The sequence below is a fragment of the Zygosaccharomyces rouxii genome, assembly GCF_000026365.1.
Source record: "Zygosaccharomyces rouxii strain CBS732 chromosome F complete sequence".
In the NCBI taxonomy this organism is placed as follows: Eukaryota; Fungi; Ascomycota; class Saccharomycetes; order Saccharomycetales; family Saccharomycetaceae; genus Zygosaccharomyces; species Zygosaccharomyces rouxii.
Window position 1 is genome coordinate 1,058,987 of NC_012995.1, and position 22,684 is coordinate 1,081,670.

Genomic DNA, 22,684 nt, shown 5'->3' on the forward strand with positions numbered 1-22,684 from the left:
TCGTAGCTCAAAAGAGAAGTTTATAATACAAATCAGGAGGTATTGAAAGTATATTAATTGTAAGTTGATGACTTGAATCTCATTATTGTTACATTATTTGATTATCGCTAAGTGATGATCAGATCTTCATATGATGGTGAACTTTCGATTTGCAATCCATGCTCATTGGCAAGATGCAAGAGGCATATGAAACAAAAACTAGTGGATAATTCACGTTGAGCCTCTTCGGAGTAATTTCCCCCAACTTCACGAGCTATATCTGTGAAATTTAAGAGTTTGCTTTCCTTTTGTAGAGAGGTAACAGCTCTCCATAGATTATCTTTTAACTTGCGAACGTCGACTTTCTTCGAAACACGAGCATAATTTACCTTATTGTCCTGGGTAGACAGTAAAGCCGGCGTGGGTAGTGGAGCCTCTGGTTCTTCAAATGCTTGGTTAAAATCTACACCATTATCGTCATAATCTTCAAAGGGATTTTCTATCTCCCCTTGCACTACTTCACTTTCATGTGTGGTTTCTTGTTCATTTCTTTCGTAATTTTCAGCCCAAAACTTTTCGTCTGCTAGAGTTGGATGTTCCTCTTCTTCTCTAGTAGGTTCGGCGGCTCTAGGATCTTTTCTTTTGAATAAACTCATCTTTTGACCCGGCTTGATGAAAAGACGTGTAATCTTATCACTAGAGAAATGATAGTCATCTGGTAGCAAATGATGATTATCACTTGTCCGCAAACGCTGTGGCATTTCTATGTTATTCTTACGCTTGTGAGTACTGAAAACTGTCTTATCTAGGTCATCATCCAGCTGAAAAAAATCTATTTCAAAGGTTTTCTTTTTCGTCGAAGGAGCATCTTCATTGTTTTGACCTGCAGAACATGATGCTGGTGGTGTTTCAGCATCCGTTTGCTCTGTTCCTGTCGACGTCTGCGTCTTTTGTTGCTTCGATTCACCTCCCAAGTTGCGCTTAAAGCTGCGAACTTTCCAGTGTTCTCTACCTCTCCAATTCCGTTTCAAAGTCTCATCAAAATATGCCATTAGATCTTGTTCAGAGACTTTACCTATACCGGTGTCAGCATCTGTACTTAGTGATTCTGGTGCTCCGGGCTCAGGTACATCTTTATGCCAGTTTTCATCCTTCTGACCCAAATCTTCATCAAATGGATCTGGTACATCGTCAAATTCTGGCCCATCGTCAAGTTCTGGCCCATCATCAAAATCAGCATCTGGGACCGTTTCTTGTATTTCTTTTTCACTGAGAAAATTGTCAAATTTGTTATTCACATCTTCTATGAAATTTTTAGCCTTGTCGATATCTTCTAACACACCTCTCAGTTGCGGTATTGATGCTGATACTTCACAGTTGTTAATCTGTTCAAAATTTATGAAATCCATACCCAATGATAAAATTTCATCTTCTACCATTGTAGTATCATTTACAGATTGATCCTCCATTTCTGAGCTTCCAATCGGCTGTTCTTCTTCTCGTTCTTTGGTGACATCTCTTATAGCGGTGTCAAATACAACTCTACAAGAACTATCCACGCTTAAGGTATTCAAAAGGAAGCTTTTGGCACCGCCCTCGTCGAAATCCACGAGCGCTTTTTTAAAAATGGGATCGATATTCAGTTCTTGATCTAACTCCTTCAATTTAATTTGTTCAAAGTCCACTAAAGTCGTTTCCAAAACCCTGTTCAAATTTCTTCTTCGACTTTGAACCTCTACTTCTCTTGACACTGGTAATCCCGTCAATGGATCGATGTGAACGCCATCTTGACTCTCATCAGCTTCTCCATGTTCTCCTTCATCTTCATGACTGCTTTTTTCTTTGTTCTTCTTCTCCTTACTCTGAGCTAATCCACTAAGTAGTTTACCTGTCTCTGTTGTCACCGAATCAACTCTCGATGAGTAGATCTTAACACATCCATCTAATGTAGCAGATGCCTTTTGGAAATTGATATTATTTTCAGCATCTCTGAGGACTTGCAAATCATGAAAGTAATCTATTAGTGCAAAATTCCAACTGTTACTTGAATTGATCTTGTTATCGGTAGCCATTTTGATCCACTCTTCGAAATTTGCCATCATCGTGGATCTATTAGTAAATAAACCTTGGTCCTCTTCTATATCATTATCATCATATCGTATTCTGACACTCATCACCAAGCTAAATAACCTTCTTGATTGACTATTGCCATTATTATGAATAGTTCTCGTGTTCCCACCTGTATATTCTCTTCCTTTACGCTTACTAGGATCTAAACTTACGTACATAGTGACGACTATAAACTCATCGGAGTTATTGAAACCACCTTTTAATCCAATTACCGAGTCTTGAGAGTCCTAGGGCGGTTAATATAGTCCCTGTAGTAAGCATCACACCCAGTAATTGGTTTAAAATCACTTTCTGGCGGTTAGAAATTTCCACTGCTCTGTGGTATGGAACATCGGCTCTGAACGAAACCATAGTGTACAATGGCAACCATTTGTTCTTTAGCAGACGCCCAAGAGCACCATCTAGTTGTTTCTTAATGAGAAATAAAGTGGATGTTACGTCATGAGACATCTCCTTGTAGTTATTCTTGGCTAGTTCGATGATAGCAACCAAATCCTTATGTCTGGTCTCACTGTAACGTTGGAATGCTATGTTACGGTCGCCCTTGGATTGATCCAACAATTCCATTAACACTTTAACATCTTCAAACCCACAATTCATTCCTTGCCCGTAGAATGGAACCATCGAATGAGCAGCATCACCAAGAATAATGGCTTTCCCACCATTAACGTGGTATGGATTACATTCCACACACATGAGGGCTCCCTTAGGGTAATTAATGAATTTATGAACAGCTTCATCAATTCCCATTAATTGCATGGCATCAGGAAAATTCTCCAATAGGAACTTACGTGTTTTTTCTTTGCTTTCTATCAATGATTCTACTAGCGACCAAGGACCAAAGAAAGTGGAAGTGAATGAGCCATCACCGTTTGCCAATGCGATAAGCATGTAATTATGACGAGGCCAGATATGTAAATGATCAGGTGCAATGGCAAAATTTCCATTAAACTTTTCGTTGAATTTTTCTGTCTTGGGGATGTACAGTTCGATATAACAACAATCGATATATTCTTGCGAATAATCCATTCTCATTGCCCTTTGCATTTGATACCTCGTAGAGGAAAATGCACCATCGCAGCCAACAATGAAATCACATTCTATAGTTTCAATAACACCATCTTGACCCATTTGAGAGAATATACAAGTCTGTCTTTGGTCGCCAAACTTAGCCTTTACCAATTTATAACCAAATTTAACATCAATATTACAACGATCCAATTCATCTAGCAAAAAATTGTTAAGAACTGCACGATCGATAGAATTTATGCACTCTCCGAACAATCCATAGATTTGTGATTCTTGTTCGCCTTGCAAGTCGTGAATCATTCTACCTTTCATCGGGATCACATCTCGGAGCACCCTCTGGGCAATTTGTTCATCAACAGACTTTAAGGATTCAATACCCCTCGCAGAAATGGCTAAATTAATTGATCTCAAATTTTTATCCTGTGTAGACACATCTCTGGGATCGAGTCTATAGTCATATACTGACACTTGATAGCCTCTCTTATGGAACGCTAATGATGCCAGACATCCAACCAGACCAGCACCTACAACAATAACTTGTTCAACCATTTTCTCAACAAATTAACGGACCAACTCAAAAGGGGTCTATCGCTTTGAACTTTTCTCGAAGGATTCATTGTTGTTATGTGTTTCAATTAAAGGTCCGATTTTTCAGCTATCAAAGTACATCGCCGGATGTTATGGCTACGATAAGAGCTAAAGAACGATGAATCCGGGTTATTGGGAGCTCAACTCAAATCTACTGGATGCTTCTGATTGTGACGACTGGCTTTACCTTTAGCACCGTATGCCACTTTTTGATACAGATTTAATGGCATCAGGGTCTACTACTCCTTCTCTCTCTTCCGAAGAACTCGAGTAAAAGTCCTGTGATCAATTGACCTTAGGCAAATCAAACATTTAGAACCGATTGCAATGGGTATTGGACCCAGAAAAGTACCCTATTCCTTGCATTCTCGACCTCATTAGCCTTGAAGATGAGTAATAAGTAAGTTTAATATCCTCGTTAAAAATGATTTTCAAGAGAGCTCTAAAAAGATCTAGAAGTTCGCCACCTGTTGACCATTTTTCATTATCAACTTCAAAGTATTCAAAAGAGTGTTTCTTTGAATCAAAAGGTTGTTTAGAGACCCGTTAAGCAGTTGTTAGGCTGCATACTTTACCAGTGGACTTCACTGTTTTGAAATTATTGGAAGAAGATTTGAAATAATGAGCCTGTCAAGGGTATTAGTGCCCGCCGCTCTAAGGTTGGGCCCCAAAATGATGCCCAGGGCAATAGCCCTTGGATCCAGATTGCCAAGAAGTACGTTATTATATTCTTTAAGAGGGCCTCTGTCTCATGGCCGTTTCTATGGTACTGATAATAAAGATAGAAAGGACCAAACGGAAAAGAAGACTGAAAATGAATCAGAACAGCAAAAACAGAATCAGCTGAATAAACAGCAGCAGCAGCAGCAGCAGCAAAAAGAGTTTAAAGGCCCAGTTTCGCATGCTGTGCTAGCTGCAAAGGAACAAGAAGCCAACAAGGATTTGATGAACCCAGATGCTCAAGCTGCATTTTACAAACTTCTGTTACAGTCGAATTATCCACAATATGTTGTTTCCAGATTTGAAACTCCAGGGATAGTATCTTCACCAAATTGTTTAGAACTTTACATGGAAGCCCTACAAAGGATAGGAAGACACGCCGAAGCTGATACCGTTAGACAAACTCTTTTAACGGCAAGCTCTGCGGGTGCAGTTAACCCATCATTGGCATCTTCGTCTACTTCGTCTCCTGCGTATCATGGTACTTTCCCCTCCTTGTATTCACCTTTTCATGGTACTCGTAAGGAGCCTCTACATGTGGTGGTTACAGAATCTACTTTCACCGTTGTTTCTAGATGGGTTAAATGGTTAGTGGTACTGGGTCTTCTAACATATGGTGTGTCCGAAGCTTTCAAATACATTTCTGAAAATACCTCTTTATTGAAATCATCTGAAGTGGCCGATAAGTCCGTAGATGTTGCCAAAACTAACGTTAAATTCGATGATGTTCACGGTTGTGATGAAGCTCGTGCTGAATTGGAAGAGATTGTTGATTTTTTGAAGGATCCTGCCAAGTACGAATCTTTAGGTGGTACTTTACCTAAGGGTGTTCTTTTAACAGGACCTCCAGGTACTGGTAAAACGCTTTTGGCAAGGGCTACCGCCGGTGAAGCTGGCGTAGATTTCTTCTTTATGAGCGGATCAGAATTTGATGAGGTATACGTCGGTGTTGGTGCTAAGCGTGTTCGTGAGCTTTTCTCACAGGCACGTTCTAGAGCACCCGCCATTGTCTTCATCGATGAATTGGATGCTATTGGTGGTAAGCGTAACCCTAAGGATCAAGCATATGCTAAACAAACTTTGAATCAATTGTTAGTGGAATTAGATGGGTTCTCACAAAGCAGTGGTATCATTATCATTGGTGCTACCAACTTTCCTGAATCCTTGGATAAGGCATTGACTAGACCTGGTAGATTTGACAAATTGGTTAATGTAGATCTACCCGATGTTCGTGGTCGTGCTGACATCTTGAAACATCACATGAAGAAAATCACCTTGGCTAATGATGTTGATCCTACCCTTATCGCTCGTGGTACTCCCGGATTGTCAGGTGCCGAATTGGCCAATTTGGTCAATCAGGCTGCTGTTTATGCTTGTCAAAAGAATGCAATCTCTGTAGATATGTCGCATTTCGAATGGGCAAAGGACAAGATTCTGTTAGGTGCTGAAAGGAAGACTATGGTTTTAACCGAGGCTTCGAGAAGAGCTACGGCTTTTCATGAAGCTGGTCATGCTATCATGGCTATGTATACCCCAGGAGCTACACCATTGTACAAGGCTACCATCCTTCCTCGTGGTGGTGCGTTAGGTATAACGTTCCAACTGCCAGAGATGGACAAAGTGGACATCACTAGAAGAGAATGTTTGGCACGTTTGGATGTTTGCATGGGTGGTAAAATTGCTGAAGAAGTTATTTATGGTAAGGAAAATACGACGAGTGGTTGTGGTTCCGATTTGCAAAGTGCCACAGGTACCGCTAGAGCTATGGTGACGCAATACGGTATGGGTGAGAATCTCGGTCCTGTAAACTTAGCAGACAAATGGGATACGTGGTCTGACAAGATACGTGACACTGCTGATAATGAAGTTTTAAAACTGTTGAGAGAATCAGAAGAGAGAACAAAGAAAATTTTGAAAGAAAGGAGTGTTGAATTACACAGATTAGCAGAAGGGTTGATAACGTATGAGACATTAGATGCAAAGGAAATGGACAGAGTTTGCAATGGAGAAGAACTAAATAAGCTGAAGTCATCTTCCAATACAGTGGTTGAGGGGCCTGATAGTGACGAACGTAAGGATGTTGGTGATGATAAACCCAAGAGACCAGCTCTAATCAATGCATGATCACGCCTGTTCACCAGTCATTTGTAGATTTTAATACAGCAAAAAGAAAGAAAAACAACGAAAACGACATAATATTAGTTTAATGAAATTTAGGATTTATCATGAATTGTAAATAGGAAAAATAACAATAATAAAGACATTGTTACTCTACTTTAGATACTGCATAATTAAGTTTTGGGTCTTTTGTCAGGTGAGTCCTCAGGACTCTCTGATGGATTCTTCCTCTTCAGTTTATTCAGTAGTACCTGTGGATTTCGAGAGTAAAGTACTTTAGCCATTATTGCCTTCGCCTCTTCCACAGGTACTGGAGGTGCGTTTTCAATAATATCTTTACAAGAATTAATCATGGATATCAGTTTATCAAAATTTATGGAAACATTAGCGTCTTGGTTTGGGTTTTCAGTTTCTGTATTACCATGGAATTTTAATTCTAAATATCTCGTCGTTAGAGCTTCATCTTCCAACATGAGAGCCGCTAAAGTTATTTGTGGTGGCGCATAATAATAAACGACATCTGTGAGTAATGCATTGGTAATCCTTCTCTTACATCTATCGTAAATTTGACCCATATATTTTAAATCAACTTTACCATGAAGGATAACTTGAATATCGAGGAAAAATCCATGTAGAGCCTTGTAAGGATGGTGATTCATTAAGCAGAATTTGAGATTTTCTAATATTTTAAATTCGTATTTTAAAATTTCAGTTTTGGAACCTTTTGTCTTTGCAGCAAATGAATCAATGCCAATAAAGTAGTTTTCAGATTTACATGCCAGAAATATAGTTGTGAATACGATGGTCTTGGGTTCAATCTCCAAGACAGAATTTTCAAGGAAAAACCTTCTAAAGAACGTTATAGCCGTTGCGACAATCTCCGTGGGTAGGTTCAATCTTTGGGCAATTGCCTGCACTTTTTTTGCATAAAAGTTCACTAGTTTAACTTCTTCATCCATGTTAACTGGCACTGCCCTCTCTTCGATCGTTCTCAATTCTTCATCACTCAAATTATCCCTATGTTCTGCAATGAATTTACGTAGATCCTCTTCTACTGATACTACGGCATGAGCATTTACTTCGATTCTCTTTTGTTTTAACTGATCTGGAGTGAATGACCAAAATCTATATTGAGACGAATGTCTGAATAAATCATCATCAGTCAATCTTCTGTAATTAGCAGGTTTCGCAGGGGCTCCATTCTTTGATTGTGGATTATCTGACATGGTCTTTTCTGATGGACCATATTCACTTAAGGTTAATGATTCTGGGTTCTATGTTAGCTCTTCGACAAATATCGATCTATTTTCAAGAGACTATGACGATAATTATCACCAAGACTGCTGACAAAAAAGTAAAAAATAAAAAGATTCAAGAATTAAATAGAATTGAAATCCGTTAAAAAATCTTAGACTCATTCGTTAATGATATTTAGTTACTTTCAAAAAAATATATTGAATTTACTTTAGAGACAAGTTTATAGTTGTTAATTGTTCTCTTTCATCGTTATGTTTCCTTAAAAAGTGGCGACGAAGGATTCGGTGACGGACTTCATCTTAGCCAACAGTTCGTCATCCAATTCACCTCTTTCTCTGATGGAAGTCAAAAGATCGTTGTGGTTGGTCTTGACGAAGGACAAGAAAGCCTGTTCGAATTCGTTGACTCTGTTGACTTCAACGTTATCGATGTAACCGTTGGTACCAGCGTAGATGACTAGAACCATTTCTTCGACACCCAATGGAGCGTATTGAGCTTGTTTCAACAATTGGGTCAATCTTTCACCTCTAACCAAGGTTTGTTTAGTGGATGGGTCCAAATCGGAACCGAATTGGGCGAATGCAGCAACTTCTCTGTATTGAGCCAAAAACAATTTCAAAGAACCTGCAACTTGTTTCAAAGCTTTAACTTGGGCAGCAGAACCGACACGAGACACAGACATACCGACGTTGATAGCTGGTCTGATACCTTTGTAGAACAATTCAGCTTCCAAGAAAATTTGACCATCAGTAATGGAGATAACGTTAGTTGGAATATAAGCGGAGATATCACCACCTTGAGTTTCAATAACCGGCAAAGCTGTTAGAGAACCTGCACCGTGGTTTTCGTTTAGTTTAGCAGCTCTTTCTAACAATCTAGAGTGTAAGTAGAAAACATCACCTGGGTAAGCTTCACGACCAGGAGGACGTCTCAACAACAAGGACAATTGACGGTAAGCGACAGCTTGCTTGGACAAGTCATCGTAACAGATCAAAGCGTGTCTACCGTTATCTCTGAACCATTCACCAATGGAAGCACCGGTGAATGGAGCCAAGTATTGCAATGGGGCGGCTTCAGAAGCAGTAGCGGAAACAATCACGGAGTATTCTAGAGCACCGTTTTGTTCCAAGTTCTGGACCAATTGTGCAACAGTGGATCTCTTTTGACCGACAGCCACGTAAACACAGTACAATTTTTCACTTTCAGGAACAGTGCTATTCCATTTCTTTTGGTTCAAAATGGCATCTAGAGCAACTGCGGTCTTACCGGTTTGACGGTCACCGATAATCAATTCTCTTTGACCTCTACCGACAGGGACCAAACCGTCAACGGCCTTCAAACCGGTTTGAACTGGCTGGTGGACGGATCTTCTTGGCAAAATACCTGGGGCCTTAACTTCAGCAAGAACACGGCCAACAGAGTCAATTGGTCCCTTACCGTCAATTGGGTTACCCAAGGCGTCAACGACACGACCCAATAGACCTGGACCGACTGGAACGTCGACAATTCTACCGGTTCTCTTGACCAATTCACCTTCTTTGACCAATCTATCGGAACCGAACAACACAACACCGACTTGGTTTGGTTCCAAGTTCAAAGCCATACCCTTAACACCTGAAGAAAATTCGACCAATTCTTCGGCTTGCAAGTTGTTCAAACCGTAAACACGGGCGATACCATCACCGATGGACAAAACTCTACCGGTTTCGTTCAAATCGGCTTCGCCGGAGATACCTCTGATTCTTTCTTCCAAGATAGAAGAAACTTCAGTTGGTTGAGCCTTGGCAGATGCGTATCTTCTACCAGCAATGATGGTTGCAGGTCTAGCGACGGATGCAACTCTAGAGGCTCTTGCTACGTTACCGGCAGCAAATCTAGCAACGTTACGAACTGCAGTACGTGACAACATTTCAATCTATTCTATTTTTTTTTTGTTCACAAATGTATACGTGCGTCGAACTCCCTTTTTCTTCTCCTTTCAATTGGAATATATAATAAAAAGTGGATTGAAATAAACCGACTCTTGGAAAATCAGGTTATTAAGTGACTTTCGAGAAGAAAGAATTCGAATTTATGAATAGGATAGTTTCCAACACGTCAATTCTAATGAATTGAAATTAGAAGAAATTGTAACAAGTAGTAAGTTATACTGTAAGTAAATGAGCAAGTAAGTGGTGCTTGAAACTTTTTTTCCTTCAAATCTCTCTTAGCGAATCAACATACTCGTGAAAAAAAAATAAAAAATGCCCGGACAAGGGTGCACGGGATTGATTCCGATTATGGTAGGAGAAGGTTAGACGGAGCGTCACTCCTTCTAGATTTACTGACGCTCCGTCTATGATCATGTGATGCTCCTTCTAGCGCGTTCGTGTTTTTTTCCTAGGCGGGGAGCGGCGGGTGTCCGAGAAGGGGTGCCTGTTGGGGGAAAGGGCGATGTAATTGGTTCGACGCGCATGGAGCGCTCTGATTGGCCGGAGGTCAGGTGGATGTGGGAGAGAGAGATTTGAGACGGGAGAGAATGGTTAGAGTTATAGGAGTGAGCACTATGGACACTTGGGGTGCTGCAGGTACCAGACTTGAGAACTCGATTGGGATCGAAGGGCATGTCCTGTGGGAGCGGCAATTTCACGTGGTATTTTGTCACTTTTGACGAGAGTGCCTATAGCGATATATATACATGTACATATACCCGCCGTGCATGTATGTACCAGTACTACTTGGCAGTGTACTGCTCCAGGTAATGGTGTGCATTGCACACATCCGTATGCGCTAGATACCTGCGAGCGAGGTGCCTTGCAGACACGCCCATATGTATATCTTGTTTCTCTACGATTCTTCGATGTATAGCGCTACTGTCTGAAGTACTACTTTCAAACTCTTGCTCAAGAGCTGACAAATACGCGCCCCCTAGAGCTCTGTTGGTCGTCGCTTCAGTTCATGGCCTTGTTTCTAGTATTTCACTTTACTACCAAAATTATCGTTTTGTTCTACAACGGTGACAATGCAACTCTTAACCCGAAATACATTTGACAGTACATTACGTATTTCTCCACCATTAATTAAGCCGGGGAAAGCATACCTCAACTTTAAGAATCATCTACTTCTACTGTATAGGGGAAACTTCAACACTCTCCAAACACCCGCCCCCCTCTTTCTCCAAGTTCCTCTTCAACGAATCGGGGGTATTTATAAGGCTGTATATGCATGATGAAGATAGATCTTAATGCAGATCCGGGGGACATTTCCCAAACCCCCCAAGAACGAGAGTATCGTGATAGTTCAGAGTCTACTTGGAAAAAGTTTATATCCATCACAATGGCTCTACTGGCAATATTTGGATTACTGCTTTTCTTTGGTTGGCAAACCGTTAATGGTCAAAGCGTTCTACCAGCCGCCCAGGGACCTGGTATTATTGTGAAGGCGAACCGAGATCATGATTTACAAACCAACAATGAGGTTAGAAAGGCTTCAAAGAAACTTTACGAATTGCTAGCTGACACGGAAGGTGCTTATTACGACGCAGATGCTATGGTATTGGGTTCAACGGTTTTCTCTCCACATACTTATTCAAGACAACCATACGTAGCTAACGGGTATATTGGCTCCCGCATACCAAATGTCGGATTTGGTTATGCCGAGGATGTTTGGAATATCTGGGCCAACGCAGACGATACAGTTCCGGGAGCATTGGAAAACGGCTGGCCGCTGAGAAACCGTAGATTTGCAGGCGCATTTGTTTCTGATTTCTACTGTTTACAGGAATCTCTGAACTCTACTAATTTTCCTGAACTCGATAAAAATGGCTATACCACCGTTATTTCATCCATCCCACAATGGACCCAATTGCAGTTCAGTCTAAACAATGAAAAATGGTTTGACCCTCAAACCGTAGACCCTAAAGATGTGGCCAATTACACGCAGGAGTTATCGATGCAGAATGGGATTGTTACAACGCAGTTGGACTGGCTTGATGGATTATTACATGTGGAGACGCAGGTTTTGGCTCATAAGAAAATATACACGCTGGGAATAGTCTCGATGAAAGTCTCATTGAATGTCGATCGTTTACCGCAAGGTGAGTCGTCCGTTGAATTGAATTTTCGGGACGTTCTGGATTTTAACACTTCTCATCGGACCGTTCTTGCCGATAAGGGCTATGACGAAGGAATCTACATGGTTGTAGAACCTGAAAATGTACCTTATTCCAACACATCCATGTTTTCGAAATGTGAAATTGACAATGATGGAGTAAAATTTAACGAGTTTGGTTCAGACGATGAGACAGTTTCACAAAATGCATCTGTTATTCTCACGAAGGATAACCCTCAGGTCACCATCCATAAATATGTGGGTATTTTTTCTACAGAATACTACAACGGACCCACTCTGAATCGTGCCAAAGAAGTAGCTGTGACGAGTTATGGGAATTACGACAAGTTGACTAAAGCCCATAATGAGGCATGGAAAAATATTTACGACAATGCATTTATTGAAATCCCCTCAGATGAAGTGCTTGAAATGACTGCTAGATCTTCTTTATACCACCTTTTAGCCAATACGAGAACTTACAACGTTTCAGCTGAGAAGGGTCTGCCAGTACCTGTTTCAGGATTATCTTCTGACTCTTATGGAGGCATGGTCTTTTGGGATTCCGATTTCTGGATTCAACCTGGTATATTGCCGTTCTTCCCAGATATTGCCAAGAATATTAACAATTACAGAAATGCTACCCATGAGCAAGCGCAATTAAATGCTAAACAATATGGGTACCCAGGTGCTCTATATCCATGGACGTCAGGTCGATACGCTAATTGCACTTCCACGGGACCCTGTGTGGATTACGAATACCACATCAATGTCGATGTCTGCCTGGCGTCATTTTCCATCTATCTAAATGGTGCCAAGGGAATCGATGATGACTATTTGAGATATACCACTTGGCCTATGGTTCATGATGCAGCCGAGTTCTTCACCGCCTTTGTCAAATATAATAGCACAATTGACAGCTACGAGACGCATAATTTAACCGATCCTGATGAATTTGCAAATCATGTAGATAATGGGGCATTTACCAATGCCGGTATTAAATTACTGTTGAAATGGGCAACTGATATCGGATACCATTTAAAGGAACCTGTTGATCCTCGTTGGATGGAAATTTCTGAAAAAATCCATATCCCACAATCGGATTCTAACATTACATTGGAATACTCTGGTATGAACAGCAGTGTGGAAATTAAACAAGCCGATGTTACTCTAATGGTTTACCCATTGGCATTTATTACTGATGAATCCATTTTAAACAATGCCATTAAGGATGTATACTATTACTCCGAGCACCAATCATCCACAGGTCCTGCAATGACATATCCTGTCTTCGTCGCGGCAGCCGCGGGCATATTAAACCATGGATCATCGTCTCAAAGTTATCTTTACAAGTCTTTGCTACCTTATTTGAGAGCACCTTTTGCTCAATTCAGCGAGCAGTCAGACGATAATTTCTTGACGAACGGTAAGACTCAACCGGCATTTCCATTTTTAACCGCCAATGGTGGATTTTTGCAGAGCATTTTGTTTGGATTGACAGGTCTTAGGTATTCATACGAAGTGGAACCAGGCTCTAAAAAAATCCAAAGAATACTGAAGTTCAACCCTATCGAATTACCGCTTTTGCCTGGTGGAATTGCAATCAGAAATTTCAAATATTTGGGTCAAGTGCTCGATATCATTATTGATGACCGGAATGGTACTATTGTTCACAAATCCGGTGATCAGCCTATTAGAATCAAAGTTCCAGATAGAACTTTAATCCATGATCGTGATATTACTCCATATCATGGTAATGGATCAGCTGGGATGGAAAGTATCAAAATTGATAACACTACCCATGGTACCTCTGCCCACTACTATACTATAAATCCTGGTGAAGAACTGATCCTACCGCTTTTCCATATGGATCAGAACGTGGAAGGCAATTTGGTTGAAAGTAAACAAATTACCAATCTGACGGCAGGTGTTCCAGGTGATGTATCCATTTCAACTCTTGATGGGAACAATTATACACATTGGCAACCTGCAGTTAAATCATTACCCGGTAAACTCCTTATTGATCTAGGTGCTAACAATTCCCAAGTGATCAATAAAGGTATGATACTATGGGGTCAAAGACCTGCCAAAAACTTTACCATTTCTATTTTGCCTCATACTGATGTCATCGGACAGATTCTATCAGACTTGACAACTATTTTGGAAAACGCTAACGTTGGTGACGAAAGCGTATTGGAGGCACTGGAAGATATCGGCGGCTCAAGCCCGTTGTTGTCACATACCGGTGACACGGACGTTAAAGATCTTTTATCTTGGAAGGCAGAAGACGTGGATGATATACTTTTAGGAATTTCAGGTGAATCTAATGTGATAAGAGGTAAATTTGTCCCCATTTTAAAGGACTACAAAGTGGAACCGAGTGAGCCATATTTTGAAGAAATTTACTCAAAATCAATTATTGAGATTCTACCCAGTAATAAGACAGAATTTGCCATTGACTATGAAAAAGTCCAGCACAATAGCACTAGTTGTTCTCACAAGGATCCTTCGGATAACTGTACGGATTGGACAAAGACAAGATTTATTATGGTGAGTATAGAGGGAAGCTACGATGACGACGATGATGAAAGAGGAGGCACTATAAAAGAAATCGTTTTAATGAATTAATGCAGGTATGGTATTTACGGATATGAAATATTTTTAATAAAAATTTAAAAAAATAATTGCGAATTCTGTGGATCGAACACAGGGCCTCCAGATAACTTAACCGAAGTTTTTCTTCAGTCTGGCGCTCTCCCATCTGAGCTAAATCCGCATACAAATTGTTGAAAAAGCATTAGTAAAGTTACGAACACTTCATAGCAAAGAGAGCATGTGGTTTGGACGCGTCACCATGCATCAGGGGACGAAGTAAAAAAAAAAAAAAGGATATTGCTTGAAATTTATCGTCAACGCCGAAAAATCTTTTTTTATTCTTTTTCATGTTATAATGATTAAGGTTCAATAAGGGCTATTATTCTAAGTTCCACAACCATTGAACTTCCTGAACTGAAATATCCATCAAGATGTCAGACTTCACTACTTCTTTCCAATCTCAAATGAAGAATTTCGACAGCGTATGTGATCATCAGATCCTTATTCAATCATAACCGTTATTGCTATTGAATCGATATACTAACTTTTACTATTTTAGAGGTACTCTAGTAATAAGTACCTACAACAGTTGGAAGAAAGAACCAATTTGCCAAAATCCTACATCACAGTTGGTTTAGCAGCTCTTTACTTAGTATTGATCTTCATCAACGTTGGTGGTATTGGTGAAATTCTATCAAACTTTGCAGGTTTCGTTGTTCCTGCATACTACTCATTGATTGCCATCAAGACTACCACTAGTAAAGATGACACTCAATTGTTGACCTACTGGATTGTTTTTGCATTTTTGAACGTTATTGAATTCTGGTCAAAGACAATTCTGTACTTAGTCCCATTTTACTGGTTTGTTAAGACTGTCTTCTTGTTGTACATTGCTTTGCCACAAACCGGTGGTGCTGTTTTAGTGTACAACAATGTCATTGCTCCAGTGACCAACAGATACATTAGAATTCCTGAAACTAAATCTGACGAGATTAGAGCTGCTGTCGATGACGCTGCTGTTAAGGGCAATGCCAAGGCTAGTGGTTTCTCCGCTCACCACTAGATTTAACTTTTTTTGTTTCTTTATTTTCTATTTCTTATATCTTCCTATCTACAAAGATCCATCAAATTTGTAGTCGAATTGTTGATTAACGGGATTGCCGTTTTTATTAAAATTGACTTTGACTCTTAGTTTCAATTTACCTGTACCTGTAATCTTTAGTGATTGTTTACAGACGTCATCCGTCTGTAAACTGTTTTGAGGATGTAGCTGACCCATAGTCAACTTCTGAGTCTTAGGTACAGCACAAAAACTTTGAATCTCCTCTATCGGTTGTAATGCCTTGAAATACATTTCCAATTGAGATGACCCATTACCGCAGGACAGGAGGTGGGTAAACACTTGTAAACTATCACTGTCATGAATTTTAACGCTCTGCGTTGGTAATTGAACAGTCTCAGATGCAGATTGTGATAATAGCCCAATACCTCTAGCATCAGCACTACTTCTGCTAGAGGTTCTATCGGTAGATGGTGTTCCTTTGAATAGATCAGCTAACAAATCTGATTGTGGAATAGACGATGGTTGTTTCTTTTCACCAGAAGTCTTTGAACCATTATCATTCTGCAGTAGGTCAAATAAAAGATTGGATTCCTTTGGTTGGTTATTTCTTGGCTTGACAGGCTTCGATGATGAACTCTTTTCATGTTTATGAGGTTTTTCAAAATTGGGCATGGTTTCTAAAATTGCTCTTTTAACAGCTTTTGGTTGCCTAAAGATTAATTCATATTGAACACTCTTTGTCTGTAGCATCAAATCTGGATCTCTCGTATGTCTCACTATTAATTGTCGTAAGTCTTCCAGGCATTTGGTATCTTCAATTTTGGCGGATAATTTTAGTGCGGCGGTTAGAGTGTAGTTGATCAATCTATTATCCTCATTGTATCTGGTGTTACAACGACACAAATAGTCAGTCAATGACCTTTGATTAATTAAAGCGGCATCCTGACTTTCCAGGAGAATATCCACGTATTCACCAATACACCAGATGGAAGCCAACTGCCAACAAACGTTCTCCTCTGGAATTTCTAATGACAGTTTTTCATCAAGCGAATACTTCATCATATCCACTAAAACGTCACGTTTACTCGTAGAATTCTTTGCATTATTGATAATAATAAGGATATCACTAATCTTATCCGATGCAATGTGTCTGCCGACCAATTTCATGATTTGGAAAAATACTTGTAATTGCCATTTTTCATTTGTGATGGGATACATGTCAAATACATCAACAAGACGTTCCACGGTGAAGAGAATTAAGGATTTATCATCTTCAGTGGTACGTTCAAGGAAATGTAACAGTTCATCCACCAATTCCACAATATTGGCCTCATCCAAAATGGCAAATGTTAATTCTAAGGCTCTCTTACGGATGAAGATATCGAAATCACGTAAACATCTTGAAATGAATTTTTTATGTCTTTGAACTGCCTTTGGTTCCTGTGGGACAACTTTTAACAGTGTGTTCAATGCAACGTATTTGATATTATTATCACGGCCTGATAGAAATTTCGCTAAAATGTTAACCCCCAAGATACGTAATGGTTGATCTAAGTTTAACGAAAAAATAGTTCTCGTAGTCTCATAAAGAATCGTTTGTCCTGTACTTTTATTCGCATCCGTATTGGTAGCAATTTGAGTCAAAACATCAGAAAACTTATTAAGGTATTGTAAAATTTCTGAGGATTCCAATTCATCGCCCAATTGGAAAAACAAGCTTAAAGTATGCAACAATTCCACTTGCAAGAAAGGATCGCAAATACCTTGAACGTCAAAATCGGGCTCAAAATTTTTAGCATTTAAATTTTGTAAAACCATGAACAGGTGAGGTATCACAGGAATAATAGGCTCTAAAATACGTATGAAAAATTCCTGATTACTTTCCGCAACCTTATTCTCTTTAGCATGGGTTCCATTTCCATTTCCATCTTCATCTTCATCTTCCACTAAGAATTCTTGATAAGACGTGAAACTCTGTAGAATTGATTGTAAGACTTTGATCACACCTAATAAAACACCATGGCTACACAATGAATGGTTGTTCAAAATTCCCGTGATCAATTCCGGTGAGAAAGTATCTAGTAATGAAACATCCTTAGCTATCAATTTTGCCATACATTGCAATGCTTTTTTCAAAAGGAATGGATCTTTCGAGTGCGATAGCAAATGTTCTACATCAGGATACACATCTCTTGCCAATTCAGATGATGAGAGGAAACCAAGAGCGGTTAATGCCAATGAGACCACATATTTATTGGAATGGTTGTTTAAGTCATTGTTCAAAACGTTCGTCAATAATGTTAACAGATCTTGAGATTCATCTAATAGAAGCATTGCAGCTAGATAACCCAATCTTTTATCAGCAAAATCATCGGACGCTACTAAGTTGATAGATTCCACTTGACCAAAATGCGTCTTTTCCCCCAAAATGTAAAGGTATAACAATTTTTGAATGTTTTTACGTTTTTTCTCCGCTGGTAAATGATCATCTCTTAATTTTGTTCTTATTTTGGCAGATTCTTTGGTGATAATGGAACGTTCTTCTGCAAGTGTCTTAGAGTTACGCACATCCTTGATAAAGCTCTTGAGAGAGGATCCCGCCATCTTGCAATTGCACTGATCTATACTGTATTTCTTGATTCCTTATTCTAATCGTTATTTGATGCATTTATCTCAAGGCCTAAAGGAAAATATTGAAATTCGTAAAGATCAAGGACATGTCCGGGTAGCAAAACACACGTGATATACGACAAAATCGAACACACGTGATATTTAGCCGCCGCCCCCCTAATCACTACATACGTATATTCTCGACATACCCCATTAGGAACTCCCCGAATTTTTCAATCTAACCCCGTATCTGATCATAATAGACGCATATTGGCTGGTTAGGGAAGGGTTCAGGTCTCTTTCGGTTCAAAAAGAAATGAACCTTTCTTGCTATAAGATTACTACAGAACGGCTCTGGCTAGATGCACCGATCGACACCTATGTTAGTAACATGGCACTGAATGTGGTCGTATTGTTATCCGATACTTCTTGACTCCTCCTTTCCTCTGCAATTTCTCTGCCAAGCACCTAACAATTGAGGTAATTTCAGACGAATTTGCCTGAGGTATTAGAGTACTAGCGTGTTAACGTGCCACCCTACTTATTGGTGTATCAGCCTGACATTAGCAGTCGATGCGTTGCCCTATTGTATGAATCGATGGGCGTACGTGTATATATATGTATATATGTATATATGAGAATGTTGCCAATCAGGTAAGCTAATTAAGTGGTAACGAAGTTATTAGTATAGTAACTTCATTACATGAAATTGTATAGCTGTACTAGGAAGCATAAGGAAACCAATCAATCCGTCTTGATTTTCTACATCTCACAAGGCTAATCTGAACGAAATTGAATAGAAGTGAGTATTTTTTCAATACCGGCGTACAAAGCAGTTTAAACGGTCACCTCGCTGGCTCAATACTTATAATAATCTCAGTGAATTAAATACTAGCAGTTCTGGAAGAACATAGAAAGGACAGAATACGGAAAGATTGAAAGAAGTGGAGTAAAGAACCCTAAGGATGCCTAATCCATCTTCTTCTGGTACACCTAGATATGGCAAGACTAGTTCTCCATTAAGGAGGTCCTCTAGCATCAAGAATACTTTGACTTCTATCCTGGGAAGTAATTCCGCCAATAAGAACAATAGTAGTAAGAACAAGAGCAGTAATAACAATAGTAATGACGGTAATCCTCCTACTTCACCTCTAAGAAGACGCGATACTACGACTGGAACTCCTTCTAGTAGTACGAACAATAACCAGACAATGAGAAGATCTCCTACTACAACAAGGAGTACTAATGCTACGGAGAGTAGACTAAATCAATCTTCCTCTGAGCCTAAAAGGTCCAATACAGTATCTGGTAAACCAAGAATGATGGAGAGGCCTTCATATAGTTCTGCTTCAAGATCATCTGCATCTATATCTTCATCAACAGTTTCTGGTTCTACTAGTACTGACACTCCCAACACTTCAACTCCAAGGTCAAGTACACGATCGGTACAAAGAAGCGCCTCTATGATGACGCCAAGATCAAAAAGCAGCGGTAATTCAACCAGTTCTCTTAGTACAACTGCAAGAACGGGCACTAGAAATGGTGTATCGGCATCTGCGAGAACGAGAAACACCCCAGAATCGATACCAAGAGCTTCTTGGGCGGCGGCCTCGTCACCTGCAGCACCGCCATCGGCACCAGAACCTGTACTTAGTGAAGCACCAGAGGACCATCAAGCATATACGCTGAATTCGTTAGCGCCACAAATGGTAGTTTCAGCACCACCACCGCCGCCATCTGCGAAGGAATTCTTAATCGAATATCTAACCCAACGTGGATTATTAAAACCAAAGACCGTTTACGAAAGGCCGGAATTGAAAATTTCCATTTCTTCAAGTGGTGATCACGTATTTTTGCCGACCATGTCATGCAACGATGATGAATATTTGGCGAGATTAAACGGATTTAGAGAAGATGAAGATTTTGAAGTTTTAGATACAGCTGAATCCCGTGAAAATAACACTAGAAATGATACCGCAAATAGGGAGCTTCCCAGATCGAGTTCAAATGGGAATTTAAGATCAAGACCATCTACAGCTTCCTTCCATAGTAATAACCCATTTAGACAGTCATCATCGAATTCATTGGATTCGAGATCTCCACCATCTTTTGAAATGGACGAATCCATGGCCTCATTAACTATAGCGGTAATTGTATCGATACCAAAACCCACGAAGATCTCATCTATAGAGGCACAGTTATGTTCACTTGTTAGGATCCATTGGTATGCAGGTGTACCACCAACGAGGTCATTTCAAGAGGAAAATTACAGTGCAGGAACATTGAATTGGAGTTTGGGGACAGATAATATGAACGTTTTTATCCCACTAAATGTATCTTCAAAGGAAAAAATCATTGAAAATAACAGAAATATTAGACAAATGAGTCTCTTTCGGAATATTCCCGATAGTCAAAAGATTTATTTGGAAAAAGGTCGTATTAGAAAAGATCTAATTGAGAAGGCCTCATCTGAAGGACCTCAAACTATGCAACCTGGTGATTACGTCTATATTATTCCAATCGCATTCAGTAATCACATTCCAGAATCTCTATATCTGCCATCAGCTCGTGTTCATTACAAGTTTTGTGTGGCAGCTAAGATGCAAGACGGCAAAAACAGATCTTTATCTGTTCAACAACAAAAAGCCGTACAGGAGGAACGTCAGCAAGAATCAGAATTGAATAATCATAAAAAATTTGGTCTTTTGAAGAAGATTAAAGGTGGACATTTACCAAACGGACTTTCTCCAGCTAGGGATACATCTGAAGATCCGAATGAAAGCTATACCGAATACCCCATCTATGTGATTAGAACTCCACCACCGATCTCTATCTCCACTGCTAATAAACCAATTTATATCGATCGTGTTTGGACAGACTCATTGGCTTACGAAGTTTCATTTGCTCAGAAATACGTGGCTCTGGGATCTAAAGTACCGGTAAAGATCAAATTGGAACCTTTGACTCCTGATGTGTTTGTGAAAAGAGTGAGGGTCAGCATTGTAGAGAGGATTACCTTGGTGAGTAAGAATTATGAATTTGAGTATGATCAGGTCGATCCAGTGGCTCGCGATCCTTACAACCCGTATTTCAATGAATTCGCCGCTAAACGTAAGAAAGAACGTAGTTTATCACTATTAGAAATTAGAACTAGAGACAAAGGTGGTAGAGCTATTAAGGAGGAAATTGTAGAAAATTGTGTGAATGATAACCTTTTGTCCTACAATACAGAAGGTGGTGTCGATCCACTTTATATCGAAACCAATGTGGAATTTCCCTGCTATGAAGATCTAGAAAAAAATTCTGCTAAACAAATACCGCCTTATGGTGTGGATGCCTATGCAAATATTCCTAATCCTGAAGCGACTAATACACAATCATCTAATGGTCACCAATCGTCGAACAATAACGCTCCCGGTCATCGTAACAGTGTGATAGGATTTTTAACCAGCAGGAAAAGTTCATTATCTCCAACACCGAAGAGTAGTTCTGGCGATTTAAAGAGGAAACCATCGTTTTCACCGCAACCTATTTCCAATCAATCTCGTCCACCACAAGATCAGAGATTTCATGAGACTAAATTGAGAAACGGTAGAGGTGTAACAGTCAAGAAACATACTAGATTGAATAAACCAAGACGTGGATTATACCTGGATAGTTTACATTTCACTAATATTCACAGTAGACACAAATTGGAAGTTATGTTAAGAATTAGTAAACCAGACATTGCTGATCCAACAAAGCTGAGACATTATGAGGTGTTGATAGATACTCCAATTTTCTTAATCTCTGAAAAATGTAGTGAGGGCAATATGGAGTTACCTACATATTCCGATGCAATTAACGATCCGCTGGCTCCAGGCAGACCATCTAACATGATGGCACCTCCAACTTTTGAAGAAGCCATATCAGTACCAGCATCACCAATGCAATCACCATTGGGATCGCCAACCTTATCACCACTAGGAGCACCCTCAATTTCACCAACAACTTCACCACTACTTTCCCCAATGGGTTCACCCCATACAAGAAATGCTAACGTACCGAAGGATTCGGATATTCAACATTTAAGTTTAACTAATGCACCAACTTTGGCTCCACCTGAACATTCTGCACATTTACAACCATCGTCTGGTCCTGGGGTCAATCCTAACTTTGCAAATGGTAACCACATGTTTAACAATTTGGATAAATTGATGAGTTCACCTGCAAGCACTAGTGGAAGAACTAATGGTCAAAATAGTGGTCTTAACCCCAGTGGATTCAATGGTATTGGCAATGTCATCGATTCAGACGATTTAGACATGACAAGGCCCAACTTTAACAAGAATCCAGAAAGACCTACAACCGAAAAGCCTACAAGAACTTTTTTGTCAGAACCACCTAAATATGACGAAATCATGCCTTAATGATTGACGAGGAATAATGAACTTTTTTTTTTTTTTTTTTTTTTTTTTTTTTTTTGTTTTTGTTTTTGTTATTTACCAGTATATTAATATTACTTTTATT

At 39.7% G+C, this 22,684-nt stretch overlaps 9 protein-coding genes and 1 non-coding gene across 10 annotated transcripts; 4 read left to right on the forward strand and 6 right to left on the reverse strand.

Annotated features, from left to right (window-relative positions):
• Positions 1–107: 107 nt before the first annotated feature.
• Positions 108–2,267, reverse strand: BRN1 (condensin subunit BRN1; the record flags this gene model as incomplete). The annotated part of the gene is made up of 1 exon (XM_002497720.1): positions 108–2,267. One exon carries the CDS (start codon positions 2,265–2,267, stop codon positions 108–110), a length of 2,160 nt encoding a protein of 719 aa, XP_002497765.1.
• A 25-nt stretch (positions 2,268–2,292) lies between these two features.
• BNA4 (kynurenine 3-monooxygenase) lies at positions 2,293–3,687 on the reverse strand (the record flags this gene model as incomplete). The annotated part of the gene is made up of 1 exon (XM_002497721.1): positions 2,293–3,687. The coding sequence occupies one exon, from the start codon at positions 3,685–3,687 to the stop codon at positions 2,293–2,295; it is 1,395 nt and encodes a 464-aa protein (XP_002497766.1).
• Positions 3,688–4,347: 660 nt separating this feature from the next.
• Positions 4,348–6,570, forward strand: YME1 (i-AAA protease YME1; the record flags this gene model as incomplete). The annotated part of the gene is made up of 1 exon (XM_002497722.1): positions 4,348–6,570. The coding sequence occupies one exon, from the start codon at positions 4,348–4,350 to the stop codon at positions 6,568–6,570; it is 2,223 nt and encodes a 740-aa protein (XP_002497767.1).
• A 167-nt stretch (positions 6,571–6,737) lies between these two features.
• Positions 6,738–7,790, reverse strand: CCL1 (TFIIH complex kinase subunit CCL1; the record flags this gene model as incomplete). The annotated part of the gene is made up of 1 exon (XM_002497723.1): positions 6,738–7,790. One exon carries the CDS (start codon positions 7,788–7,790, stop codon positions 6,738–6,740), a length of 1,053 nt encoding a protein of 350 aa, XP_002497768.1.
• Positions 7,791–8,080: 290 nt separating this feature from the next.
• ATP1 (F1F0 ATP synthase subunit alpha) lies at positions 8,081–9,730 on the reverse strand (the record flags this gene model as incomplete). Its single annotated transcript, XM_002497724.1, has 1 exon — positions 8,081–9,730. One exon carries the CDS (start codon positions 9,728–9,730, stop codon positions 8,081–8,083), a length of 1,650 nt encoding a protein of 549 aa, XP_002497769.1.
• Positions 9,731–11,025: 1,295 nt separating this feature from the next.
• Positions 11,026–14,535, forward strand: ATH1 (alpha,alpha-trehalase ATH1; the record flags this gene model as incomplete). Its single annotated transcript, XM_002497725.1, has 1 exon — positions 11,026–14,535. One exon carries the CDS (start codon positions 11,026–11,028, stop codon positions 14,533–14,535), a length of 3,510 nt encoding a protein of 1,169 aa, XP_002497770.1.
• Positions 14,536–14,592: 57 nt separating this feature from the next.
• On the reverse strand, positions 14,593–14,683 carry ZYRO0F13112r. The gene is given in 2 exon segments: positions 14,593–14,628; positions 14,647–14,683. It is a non-coding gene; the product is annotated as a tRNA-Phe (tRNA).
• A 250-nt stretch (positions 14,684–14,933) lies between these two features.
• Positions 14,934–15,565, forward strand: YOP1 (Yop1p; the record flags this gene model as incomplete). Its single annotated transcript, XM_002497726.1, has 2 exons — positions 14,934–14,984; positions 15,062–15,565. 2 exons carry the CDS (start codon positions 14,934–14,936, stop codon positions 15,563–15,565), a joined length of 555 nt encoding a protein of 184 aa, XP_002497771.1.
• Positions 15,566–15,613: 48 nt separating this feature from the next.
• APL4 (AP-1 complex subunit gamma) lies at positions 15,614–18,169 on the reverse strand (the record flags this gene model as incomplete). Its single annotated transcript, XM_002497727.1, has 1 exon — positions 15,614–18,169. One exon carries the CDS (start codon positions 18,167–18,169, stop codon positions 15,614–15,616), a length of 2,556 nt encoding a protein of 851 aa, XP_002497772.1.
• A 971-nt stretch (positions 18,170–19,140) lies between these two features.
• ECM21 (Ecm21p) lies at positions 19,141–22,584 on the forward strand (the record flags this gene model as incomplete). The annotated part of the gene is made up of 1 exon (XM_002497728.1): positions 19,141–22,584. The coding sequence occupies one exon, from the start codon at positions 19,141–19,143 to the stop codon at positions 22,582–22,584; it is 3,444 nt and encodes a 1,147-aa protein (XP_002497773.1).
• Positions 22,585–22,684: the final 100 nt, after the last annotated feature.